At 40.7% G+C, this 24,409-nt stretch overlaps 1 protein-coding gene across 1 annotated transcript in view; it reads left to right on the forward strand.

Moving 5' to 3' along the window:
- The first annotated feature begins 236 nt into the window (after positions 1-236).
- Positions 237-24,409, forward strand: part of LOC128745512 (band 4.1-like protein 4A) — a 29,700-nt gene continuing 5,527 nt past the window's right edge. The window contains exons 1-11 of the mRNA XM_053842587.1: positions 237-473; positions 16,658-16,762; positions 17,072-17,196; positions 17,284-17,381; positions 17,442-17,650; positions 17,714-17,866; positions 17,921-18,090; positions 18,158-18,349; positions 18,461-19,396; positions 19,456-19,602; positions 19,664-20,630. Of these exons, the coding sequence (XP_053698562.1) occupies positions 237-473; positions 16,658-16,762; positions 17,072-17,196; positions 17,284-17,381; positions 17,442-17,650; positions 17,714-17,866; positions 17,921-18,090; positions 18,158-18,349; positions 18,461-19,396; positions 19,456-19,602; positions 19,664-20,630 (3,339 nt within the window). The remainder of the gene's footprint in view (positions 474-16,657; positions 16,763-17,071; positions 17,197-17,283; positions 17,382-17,441; positions 17,651-17,713; positions 17,867-17,920; positions 18,091-18,157; positions 18,350-18,460; positions 19,397-19,455; positions 19,603-19,663; positions 20,631-24,409) is intronic.

Consider the following 24,409-nt stretch of genomic DNA (forward strand, 5'->3'; position numbering starts at 1 on the left):
TTCAGCGGCTGCAGTTTCCTGGTAAACGTCACTACTGAGCATTTTGATGGGTTGAGTAGCATGCGGTTTAGTGCACACCAATGCGCGAAAATGTCCAGTTGTTTCTGGAGGAGATGGGCATCGCCGATGCAGTTGATTTTCGAGAATAACTTCAAGTCGTCTGCAAACGCCAGTCGCGGGCAGTCGAGCAAGTTATGTACATCATTAAAATAAAGCAAGAAGACCAGCGGACCCAGATGGCTGCCTTGTGCAATCCCAGACGAGGCGGAGAATGGATCCGAGATCTCCTGACCGATCCTCACACGGATAGTTCGTCCTGTCAGATAGGATGTAAACCAGTTCAGCAAGCTCCCACAGAATCCGAGGCGGTCCAGCTTGGCGACGGCAATACGATGGTTGACTTTGTCGAAGGCAGCGGAGAGATCAGTATATATTGCGTCAGTTTGCGAACGTTCAGTGAAGCTATCAGTCACGTAATTAGTGAAACAAAGCAAATTCGTAGTGCAGGATCGCTTTGGGAGGAAACCGTGTTGCTCGTTGGCTAACGTTTGTTGGCAATAGGAGAAGATTGGCTCGATGATTACTAACTCGAACAGCTTCGATACAGCACATAAGGCTGATATTCCCCTGTAGTTATCGACTTTGGTTCGATCTCCCTTTTTGAAAACTGGGAACATATAGGCTTGTTTCCATGCTTCAGGAAAGCGTCCGCTGGCCAGAGATAGGCGAAACAGATGTGAGATTGGTGCAAGCAAACCGGTTATACAGTGTTTTATAAGTGTTGCAGGAATTCCGTCGGGGCCGGGAGAACTCGAATGCTTCATTTTGGCAGTTGCAGAGAGTACAACACGGTCGTCGAAATCAATAGATGAGATTGCGCGACCGGTAGGAATAACATTGTTAGCAGCAGTGTCGATTTGACTTGAAGTAAGTGTTTCATTACAAAAGACGCTAGAGAATTTCGTTGCAAAAAGTCTACAGATTGCGGGAGTATTATCTGCCGTCTCCCCGGCAAACTCTAGGGTAGTCGGTAGACTGGATTCTTTACGTTGCTGGTTGACAAATTTCCAAAATCGCTTGGGGTCGGATTTCAGTTTAGCTTCCATACGTCTCGTGTAATTGCGGTGACAGCGGCGACTAAGACGTCTATATGCATGGTTCAAATGTTGATAATGTTCGCGTAGGTGAAGATGCCTGTTCGCGGAAAGTTTCCGGAAAATACCCCTTTTTACAGTTTTTAGTCGACGTAATTCCGGTGTTTGCCATGGAGGATGTTTAGAAGGCGTGCTCCGTGATTTAGGCACAAAGCGCTCGATTAGCTGGTTCATTAGCAAGGAGAATTCGCTGACTGCAATATTAATGTCGTGTTGAAGTAAGACTATCGACCAGTTGAAGTTTTGTAATGCAAGCAAAAGTCCGTTGTAGTCGGCTTGACGGAAATTGTAACTAGATGGAGGAGGTGTTTCGTGGTAGTCAGGTCTTTGAGAGTTGTGGAGGGAGAGAACCAGTGGAGGATGGTGAGGTACGAGCTTGACTAGAGGGACGGGAGCAATCGTCAACCGAGGAGCAGATTCACTGGCGGAAACGAAGCATAAATCTAAACAGCGTCCATTTTCATTCGCGTTGCAGTTGATCTGAATCAGATTTGAGCAGCTGTAGCCGTCGAGCAGGTCGAGAGCGCAGGTGTGAAATGAAGAATGGTCAGGATCCGGGTAGGTAAAGCCGTTCCGAAAGGCGCGCCAGCAAATGTTAGGAAAATTAAAATCGCCGATAATGACTATTTCATCGCGCGGTTTTGCTTTCGCAGCTATCATCAACACTGAATTGAGATGGGACTCGATCAGCGTTTTGTCACGAGTACGATCGGGTGGAATATAAATGGTCTGTAGACGGCCTTCGCTTTTGGAGCTCCAGAGCCGCATATAAAATTGATTTTTAATTGGCATTACGCGAAATGTGTTCAGAACAGATTTCTTGACATTTTGATACTAATATCATAACATTCTGACCATGCATTCAAAAGTTATCATCTTTCAAAAACAAAAATTCCGAAAAATTCCAAAAATAATTAATGCGCGAATATTCTCTTTTTTTCTTTTGAAGGAAAAGGACATCTAGAACAAAATGATTGACCTAAAACATTTTTCTATGATTAAATTTCATGCATTATTTTAATTTTGTAATATATCTGAATTGAAAAAATATCTGGGCAGAGCGTTAGACATGAAAAAAGAAAAAGAGAAATTGGACTTTTTCTTACCTGGCGCTCCTCCAGATAATAATTTTTGCATGAAAATTAGAACTTAAGGTTTTTTTGTGTGTACTTTCATGATAAAATAGTCATTAGCTTGATCGCATCGTTTTTACGGTGTTAGAGGGTTAATTATGACTATCTTGGCTACTGCTGAGATACTGCCCCATATTTTATAATCGTGAACACTGGCATGTCTAAAATGAGGCATATTGGGGCACGTGCGCCAGTTTTTCTTTGAGGTTCTATATCGAATGCTATGATTTGCGGATAATATCATATGTACCATTGAATCACAGTTCTCTATTTATAGGTTCATACCCAGGTAACCAATAAGCATTAACATTTTTCCAACGCCAAAAAATTTTATGACATTTTGCACACATGCAGTTTACAGGGTGAGTGGTAACCCAGATAATACATGATCGTAATAGAAAGTCTACATTAAGTCGTATGCATGTCAATTTTACATTGGAATGATAATAATGATTAGAGTATGAGTATGTTTTGCATTCGTGCGTGGTGCGTGTCCTCATATACAACTTATGGTTATGAATTATAAAGCAGTATAGATGATTGTAACATTTAGTTATATCTTAAGCGTATATTGCGGAGTGTTCCAAAAGCTGTTGTATAGAATGCAAGGCGGAATTACAAATGATTGTTACACTTTTTGCGTTTTTTTGCCACTTTTTAGGACACTATTTCGAAGAAACAAAATCCGGAAAATCGCCCTCACACCAGCTTATGTAGCTTTCACCTGGTGAGACAGTGCAGAATCTTGTTGGAAGCAGTATGGTGCATTCTTGTTTGGGTTTTTTGACTGACGATGGGAAACAAATGGTTCTTCAAAACATTATCGTTGAATTATTTAGTTTGATTTTAACACCAGGTTTAATGAACAGCAGTTTGTCCTGAGGAATATCCGAAAAATCAGAAATATGGTGATCCTGTAGTAAGAACATTTTTCCGTCCGGAAGCAGAATTTCACGATTATCGCGCCGCATGATCAGCTGCCGACATCTTTCGATTCTGACCTTCTGCTTTTCTGTCATAACGTGGATCAATCAAAGATTATCTTACAAAATACTCTTCGAGGTTGACTGCGAAATTTCATCCCACGCAATGTACTCGTTGGTTTAAGCACAGCCAACATCCTTCCTTATCCTTCATACTGATTTATTCATTTCCCAACAATGAAACCTCCCAGATAACACAAGATCGTAATAGAAAGTTCACATTAAATCGTTTTCATATAAATTTTACATTGGAATTGTATAATGATTAGAGTATGTCAAAACAAAGTGAACAATAAGTTGTTTTGCAGTCGTGCGTGTCCTCATATACAACTCATGACTGTGAATTATAAAGCAGTATAGATAATTGCAATATTTAGTTTATATCTCAATCATAAATTCAGGAGTATTAAGTTGCGTGTTATAAAAACCGCTATATAAAATGCAAGATAGAATTAAAAATAATCGTGAAAATTTTCGCATTTTGGTACATATATGCTCTTATCTGACGTGAGATATAACTTTTTCGTTCAGATACGATGTCGTATTTCTCAGTTGCAATCGAGATATACAAACCAAATGGTTTACTGGGCTCCTGCCAGGGCAAGTTTATAAGAGTGGTACTCCGCACTTTCTGATTCTGGAGAGTAAAATTTGTTAAAAGGTAGTATACAATATGGAAAAACACCGACACTCAAGCATGGATAATAAGCAGTGCACTCAATCAATAGCGATACTGCAAAAAGTACGAAGTGCGGAGTACAGAAAAAAATACCTGAACGATATCGCAATAGATCGACATACTGGTTGCAGTGATAATTTCCACACAAAAAACTTATGTGTTAATATGTTTTTCTTTAATTTGGTATTCATTTTGTACTGATCTGTACTTTGTTGATCCAGTGAATTCGAAATTTATCTTGACTTTACTTGGTTTTGTTTCAGATTAGGGTTAAGGTGATTTGAGCAGCGTTGTAACTTGTAATTGTATCTCAGTTTGGTCTAACTTCGTTTCAATTGTGCCTAATTTTATTTTAATTTTTCCATTTGCCTAAGGATGTTTTTAAGCTTTATCACTGTGAAACTTCATGTGGTAGCATTTAGTTTAGCTGTTTGTCTTATCAAAACTAAATTTTACACTGAAGTGATAAAAATAAATAGACAAAAAAGAATAAATTGGTTTCTACTAATACAACTAATAGAATACAAGACTGAGCGCACAGACGAACTGACATGACACTTTTGCCTGTACTAGAGCTCAGTTTTAATCGTACTAGAACTCACAAGCAAGCAATCACCTGCTTACAAGCGAGCGTTCGCTTATAAATGTCAAACAAAAGAGATGAACAACGGTACGGAATACAGATTTATTGCAAAGTCAATTTGTTTCAAGTGAATCATAAATCACAACCCAGAGTTTTATCGAATATTCCACAAACAGAAATAAAATGTGGTGAATGTTGACGATAATATTTCCATTATATTTTCTGTAACGATTTCCTTTGCGTGTGCGTAAACCGGACCTAAACCTTTCCTAGAAATGAATCATCTGGGATATTCTCATTCTTACCCAGGGGTTTAATCTTTGTGATTGTTATTGTCTATTGACCATTGTTCCATGGCAATGCCTAGGCCTAGCAAAGGCAAGTAATTCTTTTATTTCTGGTTTAATCTCATCAACGAATTTGATCATTAGCAAAACCCTTTAAAATAACCATGAACGTCTCATACTTACTGTGGAACGAACAAATTTCAAGCTTACTTCCGCCTAAATCTTGACGTAATTTGAGCATTTGGATTCCTTCAAATTCAGGTAGACATGAATTGTTAAAACATAAAAGAGGGGGTCATAATGGTACATATAAATCATTAGTGGAATAAAAGTGGATTTATATATAGCTTATCCCCTTACTCTAACAAATTGTGGAAGTCATAAGCAGTAATTTGATTATTTTAAGCTGTAATTTGTAACAAATCAATTTCATCCCAATGCTCAACATTGAGCTCCATTCCAAAAGGTTCCCCTACTCGAACGGACTGGCTACAAGGCTTTAGCTAGCAGTATTTGCGAATCCTTTTCAGGCAAACAGTATCCACCTTACAACGCAAACATTTCACTTTAAAAATAAAAGAGAATGTTCTCAAGTTTTTTGCTTTGCGCTAGGACAACCACCGACAATCTGATAACGAGAACATTTTTCTTCGCTGAAATAAATTATTTATTGGCGCTTTTCATGAGCGCTGAATAGAGCGAGGTTTGCAAACAATCGCGGCATCCGATGAGCGGCGTTGAAAGCTTAACTTTGCCGGCTTCCTGGTAGGACCGCGCCGTCGGCTCGAGGCGGTCTATGAGTTCTCAGCAACTCAACGTTAAAGGTCATGGGGCAGCATCTGACCAAAGTGCTATCGTTCCTTGTATGACAGTGGAAACCGCCATGACACGGATTTGCGATGTCCTGGTGCTTTTGCTCCGCACTGAACCGAGCAAGACTGTGTGAAGAAAGAGTTTGTCATGTTTGGTGAAAATCTCAGCGGGTGAAGTTGTTTCTGTATTGTATGTTGTATAGAGCGAAGGGAAGCAACATAGCCCAGCGCGGCGCATTTTTGTATCTCGATCTACTTCGTGGCTGTGAAAAATGAGCGGACAATAAGTCTTGAAGGAAGATTAACGACATAATAAAGTAGATGCCGGGGGATTCTCCAGTGTGTGGCATTAGGAATGGTTGGACAAACGACGGTGTTGCAGCGCGCCCGCGTGCACCGAACGCCTAGCGCGGTCCTGAATGAATACGGGGGTGGATCCATGGTAGTTTCCGGTCCACGGATTTACAGTTAGCTTCCGTAGTCACCGACAACCGGCTTCGCACTGGCAGCGCGGACGAAGAAGAGTTAATTTGCACTGATAACGACAAAGTTTTCATCCGCTCGTTTGGCTGCAGACTCAGCAGCATAATAGTGGTGGGCGGTTCTGATTATACACTCTCCAAAGGCGGACCAGCAGCATGCGAGTTTTCCTTTGACGCAGGAAACATTACGCTCTAATTGATTCCGTAGAGATTATTTTAATTATGTAGCCTCGTTAATTGGACCGTTTTGGAGATATACAGCATCTGCGATGCGTTCGCAGTGTTTAGTTTCGCGACGAAGCTTCTTTCTCACAGACTTCTCCGCTGTCAGGCAACCGTGAGACCACGAAGAATGATACCATAATTTACCAAACGTAAATACGTAGTTTATTTTAGCGCAGCTTATATCTAGGTGAATAGAGACGGTTCCCAGCTACTTTTGATATGGCATTTCTTGCAAAACATCAGACCTCACTATCTAATTAACTATGAGAATGAGTGTTTTTTTATTTTTTAGGACACGCAATAACGTGTAATCAAAATATGTAAAATAATTGTAAAAACATGGAAAGGAAAACATGGAAAGGAAAACATTAAGTCAAAAAGAACGCAGGACTTGGCTGACATAGTAAAGTAAATTCCACCCAATGCGGGTTATAGAGGATGGGATTAACACTTGTTTTTTTTCGCTCCTCAAAATTGTTTCGCGGATTGACACCTTTCAATAACAGTAAACCCGGATTTTTTCTTCCGAACGTTGCCTAGCAGCGACAATATCACTGTACGTCACTCGGCATACGTATCGAATGTCTGCCCATAACCAACGTAGACAATCCTGTGCGCTGCGCTGCTGGCAGGACATAATAGAGGCAGCGAAGTGGCTGTCTCCGAAAAGGTTGCCATAGATGACGACGAGCGACATGGCTTGAAGTACCTAGTCCTTGAAAATAATGAACTTTCAAATTAAATTAGGAGTCATTGGCATCCTATGCGCTGCCAAGAAAGGAAACAACGGGGCAAGCCGATTTGGAGGAGCTGCTGAGCTGTGAGATCGCATTTCGCCGATGTGAGATTTGACGGATGGAGATTGCAATCGAACTAAAAATAGTGCTTATTAGCACATTTGGTTGTTAAATGAGAAATGTGATATTATTTTGCCCATTTATGGGGGTTTAAATTGAAGCGACAAACATCTGGCATGATTGATACTAATGCGACGGTTTTTGACCCGGTGGGAGTAAAATAATTTATTAAGGAAACTATCCCCGACGAACGGCGCGATTCTTTACTTTGCACAGGTAATATTTTTACACTGGCAGTAACAGCATTAAAATATCTCACCACAATATTTATCGCAAGTCAGACCGCTTCTTCGACTGGTTCGTGGTGCAAAAGCCACGAGCGATGATTTATGTAGCCAACATTCACCGGGTTTGTTTTATGATGCAATTAAAGCGTTATAAATATTTTCCACTCCCTTGATGTTCTGCGGTTTTCTATCCAATGGCAATGGTGAGGTCATACAGCACTTAGAAATGTTCGGAAAGACAAGAAATTGTCACATCTATCCAGCAGCCACTAAGAGATTTGGCCACGTTAAACTTGCATCATTAGGTTGAACTTGGGTTGAATGGCAACAAGTCGCGTAGCGCAGGTCCCAAGCAATTTAAATCCCATCAATTTTGCAATCACTTCGGCTGCTACATGGCATACGTTTACGTCTAGGATGAGCGATAGCTACTAAACTTGCTCCGGCGCAACGTGCTATCATTTGCCAGGATTCAAGTAAAACTACCAACTTTAAACATAATGGCGAAACTTAGCCGCCGGCAACTAAACATACGAACCTGTTGCCTTACTTCGCCTACTTCCAGCACCGTCTGATCGGGGAATAAATCGTCAGAATGCAACCGAAGTACACAACGCATCTGAACAAGGACTGCGAACATTGTACCTCTGGGAACTGGATCCTTCTGACAGACAGCGACAGTGACGATGGAGTCAATTCAACCTTAGCAGACATCGCGTGTCTGGCTTTCTCGACAGGCTCGAACCGACTTCTCGTCCATTGATTTTCCGTTGTGCCAAAGGATAAATTAGTTTCCTATACCTACCTACAGACTATGTATGTGAAACGAAACAAATTGGTAAAGAGCAAACGTTTGCCGCTTCATTTATTAGTTTGACTGGACGTATAGCTAAGCTCGTTAAATTTCAAATTGAAATATGTACAAAAACATTATTACTTCCAAAACTTTACTTTGTCAAAAATAGCCTTGAAATGAACTATAATGACGTTACTAACTGCGCTGACTCTTTTTTTCTTTTGAAAACCAGCTTGTTTTATCGGCTACAGTTATTATACAATTCCTCGGTAATCACCAGCCAGTGCGCGCGGTGAAGTGTTTCAAGCCCACTCGAAGACAATGTCATCTCAACGATCCAACGAAATTATATTCAAGTTTGTTTATCGTTTCGGTTGGATTCATTCGGGGATCATTCCAGCGGAACGAACGTCCCTATTATAGTCGCTGGCAACTTGAAGACAACGAAATGAAACAAAAAAAAATGCGACGATTGAAATGTTAATTAATTCCACTGTGTTACGACTTGCAATTTTTTGTCAACTTTTTTTCCTGTTTTTGTGGGATAAGCTTGTCCGTCTTAAAGTATAATTGAGATGAAACATTTTCAATAAAGCAAATATATGAGACTCGTTAGATGACACATGCACCAGAATTAAAGTGCGAAGATCTAAACTTATGGGTGAACAGAACGCAAGGGTTGTAGATTTGATCGATTTCTCAAACTTTGTATAGATTGAATCTTGAAAAAGATTATGCAATATTGAAAATTTTGAAGCAATGGAATTGAAAGGATAATTCATTATTTGACAGGCAAAAAATAATCAATTTAGCTTTGAGCAGGGTGATCCCAAGTAAGCAACTGTGATTTATTGTGTTTTTGGTGTAATTTTCATGACACACATTACTGGATTCGAAGCTGGCTCATTGTAGCATACTGTAAGATTTTGTGCTTTTGCTGTACTGACTCTAATAGCTCTATCAATTCTAAACAGATTTTGATGATTTGCATACTAATCGATAGACCAATCTCTTGTTTTGTTGTCTTGAGCTTTATAATGAGGGCAGGCATTAATTAACTTAATATTTTTTTTTGAAACGATGATTCTACAATTGATGTCACGCCCTGGCAGGTGTTGTGGGTTCAAATCCGGTTATAATCTCTGATTACAGCTTGGTTCGACCCATGCACCTTCCAGCATTGGAAGAAGATAGGAGTCACAACGACAACTTGTTAACCATAGCTACCTATTACCCCCCCCCCCCCCCCCCCTTCCTTACCACCCTTCCCCTTCATTCCCGAAAAAAGCCTTCTTCATTACTTTCCCTTACCATCCCTTTATCAATTGTAGAATCATTGTTTCAAAAAAAAATATTAATATATGCCTGACCGCATTTCAAGGTCATGACTAAAGTCAGGAGTTTGGTCAATTAATTAACTTTTTATAATAGTAGTCTTTACAATAGACGGAGTCCTAGTAACAATTCTAAAGCCACTTAGTTTTACTTGAATTTTATAAAGGTTTTATTGCGGTAATAATCATTACCTCTGGTTTTATAGTGGTATTGCGCAATTCCAAGAGGATACGAGTCCAAACACACTTATAGCTAGCTAGTAAACCATAATAAAACTGTTAATAAGGCAAATTTATTGTCGATGCTTATATTACCACGTTGAAACTTGTTGGTTGCACCATGTCTCTTATAAACTTACCATAAGTGTGGCGTAGCAATACAAAATGGCGGCTGGTTCCCGAGCAGGAGCGAAGAGCAAAATAATATAAAAACAATATCAAACTGTGTTATAATGGTATATTTTGTATATCTATTCATATGGAGACACATTGATAACACATTTTGTTATTGAGTAGATATTTAAAACAGTGGTTGTAAGATGAGTATAATAACTTATTTTGTTATCATATCTTATTTTGGCCTTAAAATGACATTCGATATATTTCATACAATTTTTTTATTGATTAAAGAGATTTTAGATTATAAATATTTAAAAAATGATTTTTTAATATCTCATATACTACTGCATTTGATATCCAACACCTTAATAATACTAAAATATGCTATTCTAAACTCTGAATACAGTCATGTTATTGCTTTGTTATTCAAATAACACAAGTAGTTATTCTTTTGGCCTTAAATGAGTAAAACTTTGATATTATTTTTTGTTATTTTACCAACCATGTTAGCCAAAAGAGGAATTTTGCCAAATTTTGATATGTGTTATTCGATTTCCAATAACACATTTTGATATTATTTTGCTCTTCGCTCCTGCTCGGATTGTCAAACCGCAATAAATCTGTTAGTTTTATAGAGCTATTAAAACGGTAAAATCCTGTCCAAACAGTTTTTTGCTGCTATTATGAAGAATTCTAAAGTTCAACACCAATATCATTTTTTATGCGAGGCCATATTGCCATATTCTAGTATTCTGTCAAAGCTCGCAAACAAAAATTCATCAAAGCAAAGTGTTTTGCAGAAAAAAAGTTATTATGAATCGGTTTTCCTGTCAGAGGTAGCAACTAAAATGATTTTACTACAAATTGAGATTGACTAACTGAATATATTCATTTTGTCAAAACAACCAGTTTTCGAAAATTGCAAAATTTCAATGGCGCGTTGATTCCACCTATCATATCAATATGCACGATAAAATTAAATGCGCACAAACTGCAACCGAACAGAATTGCTTGAAATTTATTAAATATTCTATGGGGTATTTTATTATGGTCGCTATAAACCAAATCGATCAGAATAATCTGACAGTAAAACTTTAACTTTTCTGCTCACGGATGTATTTTCAAGTTGATAAAGCTGGCGAACTTATTTAGCTTTTACCAGAGCGAAAAGCCGAAAGCTTTATTAAATTATGACGATGGCTGTCAAGCAGTGAAAGCTTAACCGGTTTTATTGCTGCTTTCAGCAGAGCGTGATACGACTACTCGAGCCTACCTGATTCTTGCAGAAAATTTGTAAATACAAAACAATTTTTTTGCGTTAATTCCGCACGGAGTGTGGCAAACGGCAGCACCAAGTGCTGTTTGGATGATCACTCACTGGGCGATTTTTACCCAGTGCTGTCGTTCGCTCCCACTCCGGTTTCGCTCATACGCTGTGTGCATATTAGCTGTAGAGGTGTGTTGCCGAATCGCTCTGTGCGACAAGGCATAATATTGGAACATTGGGCGCATAGTGTGAGCGAATGACAGCCCTGACGATGGGCGTACAGCACCACCCACCGCGTTATACAAGTCTTTACTGTAACTCTTTTCTAAGATCTGTCATCACGGTCCTGGGAAGTAAAAGCGTGCATTCATGTGATTGGTTGATTTTTAACAGTGCTTGATATTTATGTATATTCCAATAGTAACTTACTAAATAGGGTACCTTTTTCCGTTCGGATCAATACATAGAAGAGTTTCCGATCGATCGGTGTTAAAATATTTTTTTAAGGCGCTCAGTCTTGTACATTTTACTGTTGATGGTACCTTTTGTGACGAAAATTTAACTTCGCTTACCATAAGCGCAGAAAACCATTTCGATGTGAATTTCGAAATTTGCTTCTTTCTTAAATGTTCGTCCGCTTTGAACTTATCTTTTCCGTTGTAAAACTCCTGTCCTGGGATTAATTGGAATTCAGCTTTGACGTATGATCACAAAAGCAAAGCCATGGGTATAAAATAAATGAGTACAGGACAAATACGGAGCTAGTGCAACGATCCTGAGACGGTACTGTCAAATGAACCAAAATTGTGTGAAGGTGATCGAACCATCCGTAGGAAGAAGTATACTTGGGACAGCGTCATATTACTCCTCATTGTGCAGCCTTAGCACGCCCCTGCATGCTGACCAACAATGACGCCGGTCACCTCCGAATGCGGGTCCTGGTGAGATGGAAAGAAATGTTATTCCAATGCTTGTTACTACTAAGGACCAGGGAATCCTCTGCATCTTCACAAACATTTCGGGCAAGGAATTGTTGTTAGTACAAGGGGGGAGCTAAATAAAAATCCATCTTAATAAACAATGTGATCTATCGAAAGCGAAGCGCGGTTTCGGTGTGGTTTCATTAAAACGTCCGCGAAGTCTCTTAACACCGACTAACTAGAATAAAACCGACTATTAGAATACCTGACTCCTCTTTTATAAACCTAATATATTGGTAGCGAAAGTTATCAACCATTGTTTATTCATCAGTATATAGATCAGTAAACTAAACTACGCGCGCGAGACTGTGACATCATCGTGAATTTAACGCATCGACAACGAGAACTATCCGAGAACGTATTCGTAGACCGCCCGCCCGAAACAACACGGCATTTCTCATAGAACCGAATGTATGGTGACAAAAGCAAAAACTATCCACGCAGTTACCATGAACTATATCAACATACAGCATGGCATGACAATCTTAATACAGCATGACATATAACACAAAATGAAAATCAAATACTTATCTCAGGCTCTTAATGTGAAATTAGTCGTCATCGATTCTGTCAATTTCAAAAGCAGTTTTTTTGTTTGAAGCAAAAATTCTGTTCCAGAAAATATATTCGCTGCGTTCAAGTTGACAAGACAAATGCAGTATTTACTTTTTCACAAACAGAACCCCACTTTTGGGTCCAAAAACTGCTTCCAAAATTGGGCTCTCCGACGAAAAGTTAATTTCCTGTTGATAGATCCAAATACTGGTGTCAGGTCAAAATGGTACGCGAAATGGTTCTGGTTTGCAATTCCTCTTTGTTCCAATAAGAATGAAACACTGCCAGTGTGAAACAGCGCTTCCAGCGACTGCGCTCACGCATACACAAACTAACGCACTTTTCTTGGAAAACCATTGTTCAACCTAAAACACTAGAAACTAACACTATCTGCGTCGGAAACCATGATATTTGATCATAAATAGACAACAATAGTACTCTATTCGTGAGTATATCTAGATCTACACAGCACTGCACTGAATTTTACTGAAAAACAATGCGATTTAGTTCAGAGCACTCACGACTACAACTGCACTCGTACTCTCTGAAATCTCACACATCTCTCCCATCAACAGAGAAAAAATAGTACGAGATATAGCATGACAAAACTCTGCTCGGTGTGAAGTAGTTCTTTAGACATTTATATAAGACAGCCTTATCCACGTAATCCTAAGTCAACCATAGGTCATTTATCGACTATAACCTCTTCAAATTTTTATCACTGAAATATTAAAATTTGGCAAATGAGAAAAGAAATGAGGCGAAACATCGTTTTTTTTTTTGGAGATAATATTTTTCCTGAATTGCTAAGAAAAACTTCTTACTTCTACCTAGGGTAAGGAACGAGTTAAGCAGTGTCACCTATTTTAATCAGTTGAACATAAATGAGCCGAAAATACACTTTTTTATTCATATTTTCAAAATCTTTTGATAGGATCATCTTCACAAATCACTTAACCATACATTTGATTCACACAAACACAATTTACTGGGTTTCCAACAAGAAATATGATGAATTTATGATTTATGATTTATGATGATGATACATTTTTCAGCTGCTCTTCAGCAATCGCCACCTCGCTACTAACGAATCCATCACATTTTTCAGCACTGATTACAACCACTCTAAAAGTCAAGCACTCAATTGTCACATACCATATTATTCAGTCTATTTTTTTCTATTATCTAAGGCTTTGTCACTAGCCGAAAGTTTTATTATTTTCTAACAAAACTGAAAACAAATTCTGAATTGACGGAACCTGTTCACCAGTAGCAGCAGCTGCAGCATAACTGATGAACCATCGTGTTGCCAAGACACTGTCTCGGTTCTGGAAATAAGAATTTTAAGTTTGAAATTAACTGAAACCTCCTATGGTGAAAACGTGGTTCAATACTTTCAAGAGAAATGTATGTTCATAATTAATTTTTCTTTATTAAAAACAACACAAAAGACAGCTTTTTCAATAATTTTCGAAGATTTTCTCAGTGATTTAATAAAGCAACGATGTGTTTCAATGTTATTTGCTTTGACAACACTGTTCTGAGTCGGATCGTTTGTACCGCTATATGTTTACCTCTTTTGTTCTCCCACCATCCTTATGAACAGCGAGTGAGACGTCAAACTCGCAGTTTCCCATAAGAACACCAGAGAATAAAAGAGACGACGAATACTGTAGTCAACTCGACTGCTGATTGATTAAGGATCAGAGCGTCGTTCAAGGAATTAAACCGTTAATAGTTCTCTAGCGCTGTTTCGTAGAGACCTAATTAACAGTGTCTTGAACGACGGACTAAGCTTTCGGATTTACGGCAGTCAAGTTAAAGGTAGGATTGGTGAGAGAAAAAAATAAGACCTGACGGTCGTGAGTTCACGTTTAAGACTAATTTTATTAATACAAAAGTTGAGTTTATATACAAATTTACAAAACTAACCTAACCTATACTCCTATTGGAATCAAAATTCGAACTGGCCTGAAAGGGTGAAAGAGAAAACAACATTTACTGGGTTCCAAATTCCCATAGCCAGCTGGGCCTATATTGCACCTCCACCCGCAGGTCAGAGGGTTCATCGCGCGCGTGCGCCTCGGGATCGTTAATTCAACTCTCATTGCCTGCTCCTTCTGCGGATAACAGAACTCGTCCGTGATAGACGAGGCTTTCGACGGTGCTTCAAAGGTTCCCTAAAATTCTGTTTCATTTCACTTTCATTTACGCCTAGCCACTTTAATACCCTACGCGAGTTGCGTTATCGCATACTAAATCTCTATGCAACCAGAAAAGAAGTTAGAAAGACACGATTACAGTAGGCGGTTGCATCGATTCAATTCTAAATTCGTGACCGAAATTACAAATATGGTTCTAAAAGGTGCACCTGCATAGGTCATAAAATCGGCCCTATTGACATTTTCCTTTCCCACGAGTAGAGTGCTCGATATGCGCGTACGCACCTGAATCAATTATTCTTCTCTGTCTGTTACTTCTAGAACAATAAGCATTCAACTTGACTCGTTTATCCTTTCTCATAGGAGCTAACCCTTGCACCTGCAAGTTTACAATTGTCTTACGCATTGGAATGTAAATATAGAAAGAATAAACAATTGTGCCTAAGCGTTGGTTCATTGACATGTATCTTTCATACTTTCCCTTTCTGAACACCTGTGAACCTGTAAATTTTCGGTTGTTTAAGCTAAACATATTCCAAATTTTATGACTTAAACTCTATGTCTTAAGAGAACAGGTGTGTTCTGTGCGCAGGAAGTGAGTTTACGTAATTTGGTTACAACTTTACGAATCTTAAAGACACTTATTGCATACAACTTCAAATAACGCTCCTTGGCGTCTTTATTCCCACGCCAGTAAGTTAAATCTATGCGAATTGTAAATAAACTTTATAGGAAAATATTTAATTCGATTGAAATGATTAGTACATCCGTTACAAATACCGTTTGCCGAACGGTGCGGTGAGTGTATGCCCCGATAAACAATTTAGACAGATGGCATTTTACGCATCTATGCCGATACGCTATGCCGATTACGCATCAAATGCCGATTAGTAGGTCGCGGATAGGAACGCGAACTTACTGAATAGGGGAAAAAGTTCGAGGGATTTTTTAAGGAGACGTAAAAAAATTCAGATTTCAGGATTGCTTAAAAAAGCACCTTGCGGGTGAAAATGGGTTCGGTCTGTTCAAAATTAGTTCCGCCGCTTCAACTTTTGAAGCGAAAAATCAAAAGTTTAGCTCACTAATAGTGTCTTCCAATGGTAACAGCTTGAAGAACTAAAGATAGCAAGAAGATTGGTATGCTGATATCCCCTACTTAGTCAACCCATCGCTTATAATAAGGTAAAACAATCAGTGACCCGCTTAGACTGCTTAAAACTAGTTCTTTACCCTACATAATCTTCGGTTTGTGACGTTTAGTTCAAGAGTTAAGAGTTCTTAAAATATCGAAAAACGGACAAAATCTAAAAATCGGCACCAACTTTTTAAAAGGGCCAATCTGCAAAATGTAAACAAACCGAGGGAGGGTTATTTTCTGCTGGACTAGTATAGGGAAAGAAAAGCTCACTCGGTTTGTTTACATTTAGCAGATTGACCCTTTTGAAAAGTTGGTGCGAAATTTCTAAATTTTTAGGGAAAATTGGGGACTGCATTTTGACGCTATTTCGATACGATCCTAATTAACAATGCAATAATATTGCATGAAATCACATAGGCAAAACGTTCTAATTTTTAGAGAATTTCAAAATGGTGGCACTCAATAGTATATTTTGAACCTAAACAGTACGTCATTTTTCAAGATGTAGGTAAACATGTGAAATGCAGTTTGAGAAAACCGAAATAAAATAAACCCTTATGGCAGTATGTTCAAGATTAATTTCATAAAATATCATCAACATTGCATAAAATGGAGCCCCATCTAATAGCCGCTTTTATTTTTCCTTTTTCCCCATCTCTTGCAGGACGATCTTCCCGGTCAAGCCTTGCTAGATGTAGTATTCGCAAGACTGAACCTGATAGAGACTGCCTATTTCGGAATACGTTATATAGATCAGGATAATCAGACGGTAAGTACCGGTGCAAACAACCGAATCGAATCGAATCTAGACCGGAAAGCGTCGGTGCGTTTTATATGCGGTGACATCCAACCTGCCAAACCAGAAACCAAACTAGGGATGGCTAATCGCACAAAACAGCACCGTGCGCTCAGTGTCGGTGGTCGGGGTCGGTGGCAGAGCAAACGTTGTTTTGAACATTCTCAGTGTTTGCGTTGTTCGGAGGATGCAACGATCCGATGCGATGCGATACCGGTGCCATAAATTGCTACTAAACTACTCTTTACACTTTACTCTGTCATTCCATACACATACCTGCAGCACTGGCTGGATCCGGCCGCACGGTTGTCACGGCAGCTGAAAGGCACCAAAGCACCCTTCGACCTGTACTTTGGGGTTAAATTTTACGCTTGCGATCCCTGCAAGCTGGTGGAGGAAATCACGAGGTGAGTGCGTGATTTGTTATTTTCCAGCGCTCGAAAGGCAACTTCTACTGATTAACAAAGTTATTTTCACGGATTATTTTGCCGTAGGTATCAGCTTTATCTGCAGGTCAAACAGGATATCCTCCAGGGTAGGCTTCCGGTATCTTTTGAACTGGCCGCCGAGCTAGGCGCTTATGTTGTGCAAGGTAAACTCGTTGTTTAAGTTGCAATTTGCAGTTACTAAATTTTAATCACCTTCCTTGTAGCCGAACTGGGTGACTATGACCCTCGCAAGCATCCTCCCGCTTACGTGTCCGAATTCCGGTTACTGAACAATCAGACGAAAGAAATCGAAAACCGCATCCATGAGCTGCACATGCAGCTTAAGGGTATGTCCCCCTCGCAGGCTGAGTTTAACTACCTCGATAAGGTTAAATGGCATGATATGTACGGAGTGGATCTCCATCCGGTGCTGGTAGGAAAACGTGCAGCAAGAGTAACTTTTATTTCCTGTGACTTTCACTGCTTGATATTCCAGGGAGAGGACAGTGTGGAGTATTTTCTAGGACTAACGCCAGGTGGGATCGTGGTCTTGAGGAACAAAACTACGGTTGCACACTATTATTGGCCTCGAATAGCAAAGGTTTACTTTAAAGGACGCTACTTTATGTTACGGGTCTGTGATAAGAATGTAAGTTCGAAGCTTTCGCGGTTGGGCCAACTTTACTGAGATTTTTTTTTGTAGAATGAGATTAGCACATATGGCTTTGAAACGCCAAAGAAAAGTGCCTGTAGGCATCTCTGGAAATGCTGTGTAGAGCATCATTCTTTCTTCCGACTTGTTCGTACTGCTCCGATGCAAGCAATTTCTGGAGCAGCTAGTTTGACATCACTTAGCTCCAAATTTAGGTACAGGTAGGCTCACAGCGGTCGACCATCCATTAGTTTTAGACTATAACTATGAATTAATTTTTTTCCAAAGTGGACGTACCGAACGACAGCAAATAGCGGATGTTATGTCCCAGCAGCGTGCGCCACCAGCATTCACACGAACACCCTCTCGAAGACAACCGCGCCGAATAATTGACGAAAAACAGGAAGAAAAGGTTTTCGATACTCCAAAATACATCCAACAGGAAATCAAATCAGTATCGATACCTCAACCAGCCCAAACGTGAGTTTTCAAGCGTAGTTTCCACTTTCTTCGCTAAGTGTATTGATTTTTGTCTGTCTTCTTTTCCTGTTTTCGGTGTACCTCGTATTTTCTTTTTCTTTCTGGCTTTAGGTTTGATAGTCCTTACCGTTCTACTTGCAGTATTCCAGCTGCACTAAACACTAGTAGCAAATCTTATCCCGCTCCGCCGGATTCTCCAAGAAGTACCCGCAGCGCTCCTTGGATGCGGTCACAGCAGCGGGGTCTGTTCGGCATCAACTCGAGCCCGAAATCAGTGCGATCTGTTTCCACCAGGATGAGTGCACCGGCCAATACCAATCGGATGCGATCCAGTTCGGTGGAAAGTCACTCCAGTAATGACTCTCGATCCGGTCGGCGACGCAGGCATCGAAGCAGGCGAGTCTCGGACAATGAAAGCGAAATGTCACGCGGATCGGGTCGCTCCGGCCGGTCGCACAACTCCCACCGTAAACACCGACGGCATCGTTCCAAAAACCGTCGTAATCGCTCCGATACGGAAAGTCGTGATCGTAGCTATTCGAGTCATCGTCGCTCTACGGAATCCATCGAATTGGTAGACTCCGGTGAACAATGGCTAGAGGTACAAAGAAAACAAGCGGATAATGTCCAGAAGGCGGCTGTCATCAAGAGCAGTCAGGTGTTGAAGGGCTCCACGCCGGACTCGGGAATTGTGCACCACCATCGTAGCCGACGGCATCGAAAGCATCGCTCACCATCGGAGAAAATCTGGTCTAGTGAACTGACGAAACATTTGCAATTCGATCTTGTCGATACCACTGGCATGACTGAGGATCAACTCAGGGAAATACCCTATACGGTGGTGGAAACCGATCATCTAGCTACCAAAAAACCGAACTCCCTCAAGGTGCATAAAACTAGTCATCATGTTAATCAGCGGATCGATCGGATACGCGAGTATCCGAAGGAAAACGTTAACGACAACATGAGTGGAGTAAACGGTTCAATCCGGTCAGCCAGTACCATAAGCTCATCCAGGGATTACGATAGGAACTCGGGTTTAATAAGGTTTTCATTTTTAGTGATCTCTAAATTCGTATCGATTACTGAACTATGGCTTATTTTAGAATGATGTCCAGCATGAGTATGGGGGACTTCATCTCTCCAACAGGATCCAGTTTAAGTCCACTGGATAGCTCCGGATTGCGTGTAAGTCATGAGCATACCGACTCAGGCTTAGGAGCAGATCAAGATTACGCGTATTCATCGGAAAGGTAACATGGTGAACTTTTTCACTTTTAAACTGTTCTGTTAAAAGCCAAACTTTCCCTTTAGGTCCAGTGACAGTGCTAAATACGGTACCAACAAATCGTCGGGAGCATCGGTAACCTCAGCTCACACCAAATCATCCTCGTCGAACAACATGAAGAATCATCATCATTCAGTGAGTAGTAATAGTACAACTACTACAACTCGGAAGCCACCACTGTGCCCAAGTCGGCAGCAGAAGCTTCCGGGCCCGATCATTCCCGGTGTTCATAGCACTTCCAGTGCACCTAACAATCGTTTAATCAATAGCAGTAACACACATTTTCAAAACAATCACTACACGTTTAGCCTAACGCGGCAGAGTGCGTCTTCGGGACATGGAAGTCGCCCTGCCTATGGGTCTAGTACAGGTTTAGGGTTAAATGCGTATGGTTATCTAGACTCGGCTGCTACACTGTCATCGACCTCACCGTACCACTATTATTACGATGGTACCGGATTCCGCAGTGCAGCCAACCAACCGTGCCTGGTTGGGCTGCCTGGATACGAGAACTCTCGACTTGGTTCCATTCGTGGAACCAAATCAGACATAGGAGTTCCCATTCGACCGAAAACCCATCGCCATCAACAGTATATTACTAGCGTGCACAGCCGACTAGCGAATGGTGTTAGTAAGCGGGCTATGATGCCGTCCACCAAAACGGACTATCTAGAGAATTATAAGACTGGGCTAGAAAGACTTAAGCTTTCCAACAATCAAAACAATGGCAACAGTAGCAATAGCCACAGCCCGCCAGAGGCTTTCATCGGGTTGTTGAACACGTCCGTTAGTGTTCAGAACATCATAAATAATAATTACCAGCCGGCTCCGGCTTTTAAAGGCAGCGGAACCGGTTCGGTGTGCAGCAGTCCCGGCAATAACGGACAGGGTATGCTCGGAAAGGGAAATGACCGAGTGGGTCCACTAGTTTTTTTGGACTCCAATCAGAATCGTAACAGTCCCGCCCACGAGGGCCACTCATTTCAGGCGAACGTAAGTACTACCGTTCACTCGGTACTCGTTGCTCGCTTGCTGTCGAATGTTGCATCTCCTTCCCGCGTGGAATGTTGAATCCTGCATGATATTTGTGCCTGTGTTAATAGTTGTCCTGTTTTGCGATTGTTTAGAATAAGTGAATTTTTTGCATGTTCTATTTCTGTAAGTACCGCTCTGTTACCGTTTTCAACTATTTTCCAAAAATGTGTCTTATTATTTTGGTTCCCCCGCTATCATGCATGACCTCCAACTGTTTTGTCGGAGTGAATTCCTTTTATACCGAATTCCAATTCCTTTGGTTTCGTCGCTCACTTTGTTTATTTTTCCGATGGCTTATCAGTGACTGAATTCATTTAAAATATGCTCACGGTTCCCCCATAGGGCCGAAACTATACCGAAATATTTCTATCCTTTTCGAATATAATACAGAAAATCACACGTTTTTACATTCATGTGAACTGGTTTATACCCGACAAGAAGTATAGAGGTAACGATACCACATGGCGACCGTGACTATAAGAACGCATGGTTTGATTTGCGATCAAATGTGAAAGTGAAATGTGAAAATTGTGAAGAGGATCTATTCACAATAGAAATTGCCTATATATTTGAAACAAAATGAAAGCTTCCACATTTCCTCTTACAGTAGTTAGAGCAAAGCACGGAGATCCAGAATGGAGATTTGAGTAGAAACTCAATTTTTCTGGAAAGGTATATAAGAAAACCTTACGCTGTCCGAGAAATTATGGTTGGGGTGGTGCTAATCGCAAAACTAACTATTTTATTTTAAGATTTTTTTTTTTAATTATATTCTCGTGACTTTACCAACCTGGGTCATTCATTTTCATAAAAATCTTACACTGTTTAATTTTTGTGCAAACTTATACAACGGTTCGTTGAACTCAAAAAGGCTTTCAACGGCGGAGAAGGCTCGAATGCAGGCAGTTATTGGTTCGTAAGACCCGAAGGTTGTCCGGTGAAATCGCAGCTGCAGAAGCTCGGTCGATCGGAGTGAGCGTTGCGACGCACGAAAGTTTAAGACAGACGGGATTGTCGGTGAATCGATCTCGCCATTTCATGTCTTCGCCACACACACGCTGCTTCCTGAACCTTTTTACGACGGTCGGGTGTCTGGCGTCATAGGAGATGACATCTATCGGGATACGGCGGTAGGTTTGCTGGATCACGTCAAGGTAAATCTCTCAGCGCGAGCCTCACAAAACGTTTTTGACCTCGTTCGATGCATAGATTACATGCCAGCTAGTAAGGGCACCATACCAAGCAAGCATTTTCAATGAGTGGACGCCCAAGTAACAATTTGGGCTTTATTATATTCTTATGATGGCATTTAAGAGCAAAATTGGTCTTCAAAACCGCAATAAGAGTACAATAAAACTCACATTGTTACTTGGGCGTACTAATGATCAATATAGCGCCTTCAGACAGTGAGGATCATTGGAATCACGAGCGTCTTTAGCGATGAAACCTAATTGTCGAGAAGCTTTTGCTATAGCAGTGGTGCGATGCAAGTTGAAGGTGAGTTTGGCGTCAAGCAGTACCCCAAGGTCGCTAACTCTAACTCTAGTGAGAACATGCTCATTTATTTGATAGTTGTAGACGATCGAACTGGCGATGCGGTGGAATGTCACTACTTAACATTTCGGGATGCTGATCACAAGCCAGTTTTTCCTGCACCAATCGACAAATAAACCTAAGAGCCTTTGCAGCCGGACACAGTCATCCATAGAACGAATCACCGAGTAGAATTTCAGATCGTCTGCATACATCAGTTTGCATCCAACACCAAGCAGCGTCGTAATATCGTTGAAAAACTAAACAAACAGAAGAGATCCCATGTTGCTGCCTTAAGGAACGCCCGAGCAGTTGGTAACCTGGGAAGCGAATCAGGAGTCCAGCTGCACACGTAGAATTCTGCCTCACAAATAAAAACTGACCCATTTCGTGAAATTCCGAGAGCGGCGAAATAGCTTGGATGCAGCAGAAAGACTGGTAATATCACGATAGTTCCGAATATTTCGACGATCGCCACTTTTGAACACAGGAAACATTAATGACTGCTTCCAGGTATCCGGAAATTTTCCATGCTCGAATGATTTATTGAAAATAAGGCACAAAGGCTACACTAGCGCCATTGCACAACGGCGGAAGTGGATGAATCAGGTACTACGGGTACTACTTGGAGAGATTCCCAACATATATCTGGTAAAAGTCGGTAGGCTACGATGGACCGGACACGTCGTAAGGATTGCTCGAATTTTTGCTCGAACATGTCCCATTATCCTTTGCTCCAGCTGCCTTCCCATTGTTTGGCAGCCAAATTTCATTATCGCTTGAATGACTTCTCGTCGCTTACAGTTTCATGCATCTCTGTTAGTATTCCCTTCACGATCGACCAGTGGTCCTTAATCTGCCTTAGCTCTAAGCTTCACCGGCTTCCACTACTTGGGAAGCATAATAACTAGTATGCATTGTCGTTATACCACTGCCCAGTCGAATAAGAGTTCGAGAAGTTACGAAAACCTCACTGTTCAGTCCGCAAAGAACTTTCTCGTGAACTTCGATCTCTTTTTTATTTGGTAATCTTCCGGAACACTTTAGAGATTGAATGAGCTATAGAATTCTTCTACATAAATCGGTACGAACATTTTTCATCATCGTATTTCGTCAGCAAAGTCTCGTAGAGTATTTTTGAGCGTTTTTTGCATCTAGATTTTGCTTCGTAACACGGACCGGTGGAACTTGTACTTTGAAACTTCGCAAATCAGCATGCTTCTTTACTGTTTGGACATAGGATTACAAAACTCGTACCGAACCACCACTTTCAAATGAGTTTTAGGATCAGCTGACTTTGCTTTTCCGCCCTCTTTCATGTTTCATGATGATGATCAGATGTCCTCCAAATTATTTCAAGACCTCACCATAGATTTGGAATGATTCGGATAGTTTGTAATATTCCTGATGAACTTATCCTGACAACAATAAGACCAACTTTGTGTTTCTGGCATATAATTAAATTTGAATAATGGTAGTTCTTTTACAATCAACGTAGGGAACAGTAGAAGAAACTAGTAAAACACTAATGTTGATAGGATCCAACAGAACGGGACCAACAAAAAGTGGAAAATTAGGTAAGGGAGGGTCATTGAAGCAACGCCTAAAAAGTTGTATACCGCTCCTTCTTATCTAAGCTGCGGGAAATAAGTTAGATTAAACTTCTCGTCCTGTGGTTTGACTGCAATCGACGGAGAAAGAGGCACAATTTGTGTCTAAAAATAGCTCAACAAGCCAGTGTTGGTGGAGTTTGAAATACGTCGCACGCTTAATAAAGGGATTGTGGAGTCTCCCTTTTGTCCAGGCCGCTGTGGTTCAAAGGTTCATCACTACCGGCGATCCACAGGGCCTGGGAGGACGAGTGGATTCAAATCCGGTTATAATTGACTCCGATTGTAGCTTGGTTCGATCCGCGCATCCCCCAACTTGGAAAAGGGAGCGGTTCACAACTTTTTAGGTGTTGCGAAGACCATCTCTTACCTAATGTTTCGCTCTTTCCCCTTCGCTCCTGGTCCTGTTTTGTTGGATTCTTACCTACTTGGCTGGCCTTACACATCTCGCTCCATCTGGTCATGCCACCTCACTCGCTGTGCCCCTCTTCGTGTTCCTACCGGACTCGATGCGAAACCAGCTTTGCAGGATAGTTGTCCGGCATTCTAGCAATATGTCCTGCCCAACGTATCCGTCCAGCTTTCTGAAGCCAC

Source organism: Sabethes cyaneus, chromosome 1 (assembly GCF_943734655.1).
Source record: "Sabethes cyaneus chromosome 1, idSabCyanKW18_F2, whole genome shotgun sequence".
NCBI lineage: Eukaryota > Metazoa > Arthropoda > Insecta > Diptera > Culicidae > Sabethes > Sabethes cyaneus.